The 11,811-nt window shown below is 40.3% G+C and overlaps 1 protein-coding gene across 2 annotated transcripts in view; it reads left to right on the top strand.

Moving 5' to 3' along the window:
• The first annotated feature begins 248 nt into the window (after positions 1 to 248).
• The window catches only part of LOC107226300 (neuropeptide SIFamide receptor), a 70,653-nt gene continuing 59,090 nt past the window's right edge, over positions 249 to 11,811 (top strand). Inside the window, exons 1-2 of one of the 2 annotated variants that reach the window (XM_046736293.1) lie at positions 249 to 529; positions 724 to 1,579. In XM_046736293.1, the coding sequence (XP_046592249.1) occupies positions 958 to 1,579 (622 nt within the window). In that variant the 5' untranslated portion in view covers positions 249 to 529; positions 724 to 957. Of the gene's footprint in view, positions 1,580 to 11,811 lie in introns of both variants that reach the window. The other variant, XM_015667062.2, reaches the window with a different exon arrangement.

Genomic DNA, 11,811 nt, shown 5'->3' with positions numbered 1-11,811 from the left:
ACCGTGGGTGATAGCGATGGTGGTGGTGGTAGTGGTGGTGGTAATAATAGTCGTCGCTATGGACCATATCGGTATTGGTGGTAGTGGAATCGCCGGTTGTGACGGTACCGGCAGCAGCACCAGGCGGCACATCGCGTTTCCAACACACACACACACACACAAAATTCCACGCGCATAACCACGCGCTGCAGTCGATAACGCCTGCGCACTCAAAGATGAGTACCTCCAGTTTGCCGCTGTGCCAGACAGCCCGCCGCATCTCAACAGTTGGCGTTGGTCTCCGAAAGTCCAAGCTTCGCATCATCCGACTTAAGCAGAGAGCTTGCGGAATCCTCGAACAAACTTACCGATATCTCAAAGAAACGTGGAAGAAACTGATAAAAAGAAGAAGGAAAAAAAAAGGAAAACAACCATTCGAATCGATCGCTCGAACACCGATTGCAGAGAATTTCAACGGTTTGTAGAAAAGCTGAGACAAAACAAACACATAGATTGAAAACGATCTTGAATAAGATCGTTGGTCTCATCAGTAAGATATTAATTTTATTTGCCCACGCTTATGGTTAAATTCTTATAATCTCGAAAATTTCGTCAAAAATTTAAATCGATCGAAGGATCCAGAAATTGATGGATTCGCGGTGTATGAAAATCGGTGATAAGCTAGACTTGTGATTATTTTTGGTATCACGCCGCGAGCGTTAATAATTCTTTTGTTATAAACAGCGATGAAAATTGGCGATAATTATCGATTCAACGGAGAAAAGTAAATTTGCAATTAACTGAGAGAAAAACAGATACCGAGATACAAAGGTAAGGCGGGGGGAGTGAGTAGAGTCGAAGAAGAAGAAGAAGAATAAAAGAATAAGGAAAAAAAATTACTAGCAACAAATAGTCGAGCAGACGCGATGCCAGTTGTGTAAACTGAAAAAGGTGCCGTGCGGTGCCGTTGATAACTTGATGGCCGATTCGTCGGGAACGGTGCACGTGATATTGAAATTTCCAATGCTACAACCCCCGTCACCGCTTTTGGAGATGGCATCTCTTCGTCTGCCGGATTCCGAGGAGTTTGACATAGACACGCGACACAGAACGAACGGTAACCAGGTGGTCCCGAGTAACACGACCTCGGCAACGACGATTTCGGGCGCGATACTATCGAGCACCCATTTGACCACGCAACCGGGCAACAACGACCTCTTCGCGAAGGTGAGGAACGAGCTCCAGGAGTACGTCGGCAACTCTCTGGTAGACCTTGTCACAGCCCCGAGTCCGGCAGGTTCAACGATGGAGGAATCGCCGGTTGGTTTCCTGAACGCGAGCGGATCCGCGAACCTCTCGAGTGATCGGCTTCCGGATCTCTTTTACAGGCACAGCATGGCCATGACAGCCGTTTACTGTGTCGCCTACATGCTTGTGTTTGTTATTGGATTAATCGGTAACAGTTTTGTGATCGCTGTGGTTTATCGATCGCCGAGGATGAGGACCGTCACCAACTTCTTCATCGTTAACCTCGCCGTCGCCGATATACTCGTCATCGTCTTCTGCCTACCAGCTACGCTGATGAGCAACATCTTTGTCCGTGAGTAAAAATAAACCCTCGTCATTATTCTCGTTAACACCAGACTTATTCCGTCCTTAGCGTTACACTCTTTGAAAACGAATCGTGGATTAGTCACTGGTGCAAATATGCGCGGCTAAATGTCACTACCGTGCTCGATCACTTCCATTTGTCTTCGAATCAAAGTTGGCAATAAAATTAGGCCGTGATTAATCGTTGGTCGAAGTTGGAGACTGCTATTTCTCGGACAGCATTTGACGAGGCACTCGGATATTCAAATTCCGAGAAATACGAGAACGGAAACGTTCACCACATTATAAACCATCGCTCCGCGTCTTTTGGCTGATTTTCCAAAGCCTTTCAGAGTTCGGAGCTTTTGCTCGCTTTCGGGGCAGAGTCGAGAGTCGATGACTTTTTTCACTTCCACGGCCTGTCTTTGTCTTTGCTATCTGAAACTGACACGGGTGGATGAAGGTGACGGGGTGTGCACAGTATATTTTACCGTCACTTTACCGATACCGATGGCCTATCGCGTCGATGATCTTAATGCAAAAATTCTACCCCGGGGTGAAAGTGCATCCAGAACGCGAAAACTTTCACGAGATACCAGCCAATACGTAAGAAAAACGAACTCAGATTTGAGAAAAACCGAAAACCAAACACGGCTGGAAACATTTCTTGTCAGGGTTCGGAGCTTTTATCGGGCGATGGAAGGTGAAAAAGAGGTGAGGAAAAAATTAGGAACGAAAGGGGATGGGTGGAAAAAAACGTGGACAACTATATCAGTTGTATTTTTACTCTCTTAAGTATGATGGCATTTGTTATTGCGAACGTGTCAATCCGACCTGGTCTGTACCGATAAAATATTTACCAGAGTAAAAAGACTCGAGAAATATGAGATCCGGTAATAATGTTATTGTGGCAAATGGAGCTTCACGCGTGTCATCGCAGTACGCATCACGTCTGTATGCATGTAAGGCCGTTGAAGAAAATAGGAAGGGGAAGAATTGAAAGCTGTTTAAATAAAAACACCAATACCATACAGACCGTAAGGTCATTGAATGGAATGAAAAATATCTATAGAATCATCGAGCGATAAAAGTGGATCTATAGGTATTGACTTCGAATGAAAAGAGACAACGAATCTTGCCGAATTCTGATGTGTATGAAAAATGTCAGGCAACAGGCGCTTCCCGACACAATCAGCTCTTGTAGCACTTCTGACGATGATTTATCTACACGCACTATATTTGACTCGTGCGGTCCCCCTTTTTAGCCCGACTCTTTCGGCTATACACGCCAGTTTCGTTGGATAAATAGAGGGCCAATGTTTGCTCGGAGAGCCGGACTAGAGAAATACCGTAACCGAGAATGAGGCAGAGCTTCTGCGTTATGCCGACTCGATTCGCGAATGTAGGCAGTATTTTTGTTTGGATCAATTTTTTTTTCTTCCACGCCAAGAAAAATTTTCCCACTTAGATTCTGCAGCGATTGAATATCGAGAAGTATTTTTTCCTATCGTATAAAGTCCGTGCTAAAATATCTAACGTTGAGTAGGTGGATGAAAAGTTGCCAGGTTGATGATGAAAATTACGCTCGACCTTAACATCTGGGAGGAGAAACTTAATGACGTACACATTTCTTGCGCACTTGTCTCGTATACCTTTAAGCTACTCGGAAACAGACTGCAATCTACCTATTCGTGCTGTAATTTTCACGAGAGTGTAAGTATTTAAGTATATACATGTATAATATTCAAGTGCAGCAGTGATCTAACCGCTGAATAAACGCGACGACATCTATGAGTACGGCTGCAGAAATTTGCAATTTTCATTTTGTCACCAACGTGTGAATACCCAGCGATAATTACCTGCACAGGGTGAAAAAAGGAAGAGAATCGGAGTAAAAGAATACTTAGATTTTTTTTTTATCTTTTCTCTAGAAACGAAACAAAACGAAAGAAACGAGAAGCAATATAAAGGACAAGAGAAAAACAAGAATCCAGCGTGGAATTTGCAGAGCGGATAAAACAATCCTAGTTAGGTTATAGCGGAATTGTTAGTGGTGAATGTGTAACGTAAAATGCGTCTGGAATTTAGCGGTGATGTTAAGAGAGCTGAAGAGAGACGGAAAGATGGAGAGTATAAGGAGCAAAGCTCGCATAACGTCTGGGTGTGCCGTGTGCGATGTAGAATCGACGAAATGCATTCTCATTCTCGTACCGCAAAGTATAACTTCTCTTTATGGTATTGCCTCGATGGTAGGAATTGCGAGGATTACAACAATTCATTTGCGACGTGGAATGAATCCTTTTGTTTTTCGGCTTGTTGTATACCGAGTTCGGCAGAAAATCCCTCCAACGCTTTGTATTGTAATTATAAGATAATACGGAGTCGCCGTTTCGTCGATCTTCAACCGATTAGTTAGTGAGAAAATTTCAAACATCATTGCGCAACCGAATTCGCGCGCAGTTGCCGCAGAGGTGTATGTGTATCGCAAATGTGCCGCACATAGCCCAGTGTCAATGGATCCCCATTATCCAATGCGGAATTCATTAGCCTTCGCTGTTAGGAATACGTTACGCTTCTCTACGTAGCCTTGCCTTTAACCTGGCGTGGTATAGTTGTAAAGAATGTACGTAACTTGCCAACTCACATCGCTCGCAAATACTCATATTATATGCACTTATCAGGCAGTCGAATAAAAAGACGAGAACGAAGAAGAAGAAGAAGAAGAAGAAGTGTCGAATAAACAAGTTGAATTTCGTTTCTCTGACAGTTACAAATACATCTTCTTTTCTTCTCTTTATCACATCTTATTTTACTGCATTATAATTATGCCAATGGCCAATATGGGAGGAGGACAACCACGCCACAAAGAACTTGGCACAAAAGGGGAAACGTATTCTTCTCTCGCATGACTGCAGGTGTATTTTAAGGATGGTTCTTAAAACGGTCAAAGTACACCCGAGTTCACGCATCTTTTCGAGGGAAATCGAGCGAGATTAACGTCATCTTATGGAAGGCCAGATTTTCATCTTTATAATATTCATGCAAATGTAGAATACACACACACATACACACACACACATATGTATGTATGTATTTACAAAAACGTGGATGTGAATTAAAAATCTCCTAAGTTGGTCTAGAAATCGTAGAAATGCAAGAGGTTGCAATGTGCAGAATCGAAAGTTATTTACTCGGGAGTCTAGAGATGCGCGAGATTGCCATTTTAATTGGCTTATAAATTTCGTTTAAATGAAATTTATTATTCTACTGTCAGCGCAGACTAATTTTCTCTATCGTGTCTTTAAAACCTTCCGTTTTTTAACTTCACTTGAGCTTCTGATTTATTGCAAATCGAATTGTTACACGACCAATGATATCACAACCAAGAATCACGGCATGAATCCGAAACTTGTTGATTTTTTTTTCCATTCGTTGATAAAAATGATTTAAATAATCGTTACGCTTTAACGATAACATTTTTGGCAAACATGATTTGTTTGAAGATTTCTTCTCGGGGGTGAAAAAAGAAAAAAAAGAAACGTTCACCCGTTCCAATATTCGCAATTTCGTAATTCAAGTAGGCATTTAAGAGAAAGCATCACGTGCTTCGATTTAAAAAATCACATTTTCGTAACTCATCCCGGAATGGGTTCGTTAGCGATTGGAGGTCAGTAGGTCGAAGTTTTTGTGCAAATACCTCACGTTGCTGGAAGTTTATCGAAAAAAGGAGAATAAGGTAGGGAGGGACCAAAGTATTTAATTTTTGAATGTTCTCCGGGAAGTCCTTGGGGTCGAGCTGCGGCGGCCTAACCTGTTAGGTAAAATGGAATTTAGGTCATGTTGCAGCGGCGACGATGGGTCGAATTCTTATCACGTAAGGTGGCACAAGCTCTGCGCCGATTCAACCTATTGATTTATCTCTCACGATCAGAAGAGAGAGCTTTTCACATTATTCGGATCTGGAGAGGAACTCAGGTGGCATCGATCAGGCTTCAATTGAAGGCTTGCCCCGTTCGTTTATCTATTTTTTCCGCCCACGTCTTCCTCTCAGCTTTTGGACTCGAGAAATGATTTAACTAAGGTGAAAAATCTGCGATCGATGTGAATTGAATTGTGTTTAATCAGACGAATATTTCCTTCATTTCCGATTATAATTCAGAAGCTACGAATTTTTATTGAAATGCTCGGTTGTTAAGTATTAACTACATCAAAACAGTAACGTCACCGTATGACATTCTTACTGCAACGAAATCATCGTTAGTTTGATTTTTTACCAATTTCGCAGCTCATTACGTTCATCAATAGAGTTTTCCTTATCTTCGCGATTGATGCAAAAAGAAACGTGTCATTCTTCGTTATGTAAATACATCAATATTATTTCAAACTCGCTTCAAGATAATTACAGAAGAATCCATTCACAGACAAAATGGATCTTAATTCGCAAAGATTGAACGAAAGATTTTGGCGACAAAACACGGATCAAGTCTATTTATTCGTCAATTATTAGCAAGTCAAAAATATCTTCACCCAAATTTGCACTTTCCAAGATCTCGTTCTATTTTAAAGAAAAAAAATTGATTCAATAAAATTCATCCAATTAATTTTAGTTCAAGTACTGAAGCCTTGATTGCATAATTTCTGAACTTCGGTAACAGTGTACATAATTATTTATTTTCATCTCCTACGCGCTCGAGTAATTTTTAATTTCATTCGCAATATTCAAACGTTCGGAGTTTAACAAACAATTTATCGCCATCCATTCTCCTTGTGAAACAAAAGTCTGTCATCGAAAGGTTATCTTGAGATAGAAACGGTCGACTGGTTCCAAATTTTGTGGTAATAATTAATTAGCCAGGTTTTTTTTATCGCACCCAATAATTCTCGGTTCGTTTCACCCTTGTCCAAATTAATTTGGCTAATCACAGTGAGCTCAGTCTGCTGGTCCTAATTATGCCGAGGAATCCGCGATTGTGAGAATTGTTCGGTTGATTACCGAACGACAGAGTCTCGGCTCGTTATTCAAATTTATGTAATCACCGTATGCAAGATTATCGTAGATTCCCGATTCCCGCGATTTACTTCAACAAACTAGACATATCCAATTGAGACATATCCATATTTATCGTTCATGTAGCGATAAAATGAAGGCAAAGCGTTACATCGCGTGGCTGATCGTTAGATAAATTTCAGAGGCACGAGGGAACCGAACGTTGGAATTTACACAACATACCGATTAGTAATATTGAAATTATTTTCGGCTAGTAATTTCTCCTTTCAGTGCTAGACAGGCAGTGATCGATTGACGACCGACTTCACCTTTTATCCTGCGAAAAAGGAAAAAGAGAAGAAACCAACGAGAATAACCATACTCTGTAAAACCGATGCGTTTAATCCAGCCAAACCTGATCGGTGTGGATTAAGTCATTTTACCGTGTTTTCTCACCGGCGATAACGAGAAAAAGTAGCTATCTTTCATCCCTTCGTCGCTTTCAAAAGACAAAGAAATGTATCAGAGGAATTCTCACAATGCCGAAAAGAGAAAGGATAAGGAAACAAAAAAAAAATAAATAAAAATTTCACCGCGATTACGTCGTTTATGATATAAAAAAGAAGAAGCTACCGTTCGACACGCGAGGGAAACTGACACCCTGCGATAATATGTTATTTATATAACTGGCAGAAAGTTGTATGGCAATCGCGTATCGCGTGTGAGATTGGATTCGATAAGAATCTTTCCTCGTCACGAGATTTTTGAAAACTCCTTTGTCACCCATGTACAATGTACATTATATATAATATAATGTAGCAAAAGTTTTACGTCTGGAAAGCTTTCTTTTTTTCTCCTCACCGCGGAGAAGGACAATGGTTGAAAAAAATATTATATCACATCGTTGAGTTAAAAGACTCGTGGATATATTGCACTGGATTCTTTCATCAAAATTTCACTCAACAAACTGGACGAAATTTCCGAGGCAACCTTCGGAGGACGAATTTACTCTTAGATATTTTCTTCGGATATCCCTTGTCGAGTAAAAAAAGGTAAGAACAAAAAAATAAGTGAAAAAAAAAATGGAAAAAATGGGAGATGCAGAATATATTCGAGCGTCGTTTAGTCAGAAAATATGGTCTCTGACCCCGACGTTCTACGTTCTTGGGTAAAAGAAAAACAACGAAAACAAACAAAAAAACCTGCCAGTTATTGAACTCGAAATATGTCAAATTCGTTCATAACCCTGCCCACTGTATGTGAACACGGCTAATATATGACTCGGTATTGATCCCACTTTGAAAAATTGAACTTGGGTGCATAAAAAAAAAAAACAAAAAAAAGTTTCCCCTGCGTTGAGAGGGTGAATTTATCCGATAATTAATTCCGCGACGCGGCCAGCAGAGATCAAATTTCCACTCAAGATAGTAGAATGGATGTGAGAAGATGAGTAAGGTGTTTAAGGAAGGGTGAGATGAATAAAAAAAGATGTATCGTAGAAGGTTTGGTGATTAATTGATCAATTTCACCTGTTTTCGCGTTGTCGAAATGGAGGCGAAGTGCCCATCGATCGAGTGCAATTTCTGGCATGTACGGTGAATCTCGTTACTTTATCGACTGGCTATTTCTGGGCTCCGTCACCCAGTAAAACCAATTTTAGTTCGGTAGACTCGACATAAAAATCAATGTTCCGTACATCGGCGATCGGAGCTGTTTTTATCGTTCAAGGAGTAAATTTTCTTTCCTTTTTTCTCGTCTTCCCTTGAACACAGTGTTGACTACGCAAATAGTATTTCATCAGCCGTTCGACTATCGATTGTTTTTAAATTCAATCCCTTAAAACCCGGTATTCCAATCTCCTGAGGGGTTTCGTTTAAAAAATTCTGAAATTTTTTCTTCTCCACCAATTGGCTGTGCGTATGAAAAAACATTGGGAATTCATAAAATTTTACACACCCTGTGCATGTGTCATTTTTTATTTATTTATTTATTTTTTTTTTGTTTCTTCTTTTCTCTCGACACAAAGGTCGGGGTTACAAACAGTGTCTATTCTTTGGACTCGCGTGATTATTCAAAGTTGCATGTATAATACTTGAGTAATGCATAACTTCATCGGTTATTACCAACTTCTATTAGTGTGAAAATCAACAAGGTTCAAACCGTTCGATCATCTTCAAAAATCATGAAGCAAAAAGTGGTTCAGGTTGAACCGAGGCAAAAGAGAAATAAGATAAGAGTGCCAAACGCTTGTTCCGCTGGTAACAAAAGCGTGGAAAAATAGAAGCAAGAAAGCTGAGTAAGCTTCGGTTGAAGGAAAAATACCGCTTTATATACTATAGTTACGGCAATCTGTTATAATCCACGAATACCCAGCGTAACCCGTACAGTTTATGGGTACCTCGTTCTTTTTTTTTCTTTTCATATTTCTTTCTATCATTCGGTCCCTTTCCTCCGTTTAATTTTTTTCTTCTTTCTTTCTTTCCTTCTTTTATCAATTATTTATATCCAGACTCGCTTTGTCCCGCGTCTCTGAAACAATTCACAGCCTTTCCAAAACCCGGCGGGGATACATTGACTGTCAAGTCGATGGCCTCCCTCCGGGTTACGGATTGCTTCAACAAAATGCACCGACTAGGTGGAATGGCATGTTCATTTATCAGGGCCGGTCCAAGGAGACGTGTGTGAATTTTACACCGCCTCCTTTGTAACTCGACGTTGCTTCCCGTTGGATAAATTAAAGCTCTAGTTGAGCTGCGGTTCTCGTCGATTCATTTTCCTTGAAAACAGCTCTGGGGATGGAAATAAATTCAAATTACACGCGCTTGCCGAGCCAGGTAGTCATACTTTATGCAAGCTCATGTTTTTGTTCTTTGAAAGCGATAGAAAAAAATTGACTCGCATAATTACAAAGACTCACAATTGTTTGTACATAAGAAACTCGGTTCAATTTATCGTTTGATTCTGCAGAGTTATTTCCGAGAAGATATAACGATGTTTTGGGACTGTTAATTGAAATTTTAATGTCCTCTGTCACGTGGTAAACGCTTTGTTTTCTCACTCCACGAATTCTAAGTAACAAATATCGAGTCATGAATTACAGTAAGTGAATTGATCTATTTTCATGGTCAGAAGAATCAATGTTTCGCAAAAAAGTAATCGAAATGTGAGCGTGTGAAACTTTGAAATTTGAAACATTTGGTCTGGATTCATTGAACGAGAAAGGTATATTCTCGAAATCAAATCTAGTCAATCATTCTCTGATGGGATTCTGAAATATTTTATTGCCGAGTGTATCACAGGAGAATCTTTGCAAAATAATCCACACGTAGAAATGCAAAAAAATGAAAACAATGATGGTAATAATAATTATCAAATAGAGAAAAAGAATCGATCGTAAACCCGAATATATAAACTGCCAATGAAACTGAATTTCTTTGAAAACTGTTTGATTTCCTTTGCGTCGAAAAAGGGAAGAAAACCAAAAAATCTTTGGTCGTAAATTACAGGACGGGAAAATAAAATTACCAAATTTGGCGCACAGGTAACGGCGAGGCGAGGTTAAAATTTCCAATTTGAAAATTTCCGACATCGTCAAATTCCGAATTTATTGGTGGCGAAACTTACAATACAGAAATCAAATTTCGACGAAACATCAAAGTTTCAAACGGTCCGAAACTTGAAGCTCAAGGTTCCGAAAGTGCGTGAATGAGAAAATTTAAAAATCTGAAACATCGAAATTCCGAATGATCCCAAGATTTTCAGTGCTGTAAATTTCTGGCTTGGTGAAATTTCACGACTTTGATCTTCCTTAGTTTCGGATTTTCGATATTTTTATTTTCGGAATCCTGGTCATTCCGATTTTCGGTTTTTCTGATTTTTTACACCAAGTCGTCGAGTAAACTACGCTGTATGAGCATACTTCAGCTCTCAGAATTTTACTTCATCAATGCTTTATTTTTCGAGATTCTGCCTCATCGTAACTTGAATTTTTGGAATCAGCCGTCGGCTGTCCAACCATTCGAAACTTCGTCGTTTCTTCAAAGTTTGATTTCGTTTACCTCAAGTTTCGCCACGAAACAATACGGAATTAGAAGCTTTCGGAACTTTTCAAATTCGTAACTTCAACCGCGCTCCGTAACAGCTGGTATAATTCGCGAGCAAGCACGAAAGCTGCATAGGTGAAAGCCGGCGCCCCGTATTCGCGAGGGTTGCATGCACTCTGATGCAGAGGCAACGGCGACCCGGGCAGGTGAGTGTTCGTACGTATCGAAGGCTGCTCCGGGGTGAACGCCCTTCGGTGACCGCGTCCCGACGCCCGCGCCGCCTGACGTAGAGCGGAAACGCAAAGTCCAGAAACTGGGGCTTTCATCGTTATAGTTATACCTAATTCCTAGTTGTGGAACAACATTGTTTATGACTGCGGTGAAATCCCTCCTTGAGCAAAAACCCTGAGCGTAAGATAAGAAATTGCGGAAGAAGACGGAAGAAGACAGAGGAGGCCGTATTAAAGATGCGCAGACGCTTGCCAAAAATGGGGTCGATAGAGGCTCGTATACTTGTGATCGGAAATAATTCATTAACGCTGCTGCGATTTCCTAATGCAGCGGTCCGTGATCGTTGATCCTGACGGAAAGCAACGGATGTCCCGTCGTCGTCCGAAAACTTCTTGCCAATACAGCGGAAAAATTTTTCGCGACCTTGTCTCAATCCTCATCCTTCCAGTTTCTGGCCCAGTGTCGATAAATTTCACCTCCATTGATTTTAGTTCGCTACCGCAGCGGCAGGTTTGCATTATGGCAGTGAAAATTTGCCAAACGAAACTTGGCGAGAATGATTCGGGTTCATTTCAACCTTTCTGAATTTTTAAATTATCATTTAAACATTGTGACTGTTCAAAATCATTTAAACGTAAACAGTTTACGTTTCAAGCTAATTATCGCGTGTTACGATATTATCGCAATTATGATTTAGCACAAACCAAAACCGAAACAGCTATTAACCATCTTCGAATTTTAGTCACTAGCATAAATAATCGCGTCACAAATATTTTCGAATAGTCGTTTAACTCCGGAATTGGTTTTTTTTTTTTTATTTATCTCGTCATCCAGTGAGCGAAAAATTCCTCAATTCAGGCCAGACGTATTCCTAAAGATCGAAATAATTACGAGTACTTCGATAATGTGGTTCGAAATTAGGTCGAACTAATTGTAAAATGCAGCACAATCCACGGAAGAAAAAAGTGAGCAAAAGAAAAA

The sequence above is a fragment of the Neodiprion lecontei genome, chromosome 1, assembly GCF_021901455.1.
Source record: "Neodiprion lecontei isolate iyNeoLeco1 chromosome 1, iyNeoLeco1.1, whole genome shotgun sequence".
NCBI lineage: Eukaryota > Metazoa > Arthropoda > Insecta > Hymenoptera > Diprionidae > Neodiprion > Neodiprion lecontei.
This window is presented reverse-complemented; position numbering and strand designations above follow the sequence as displayed.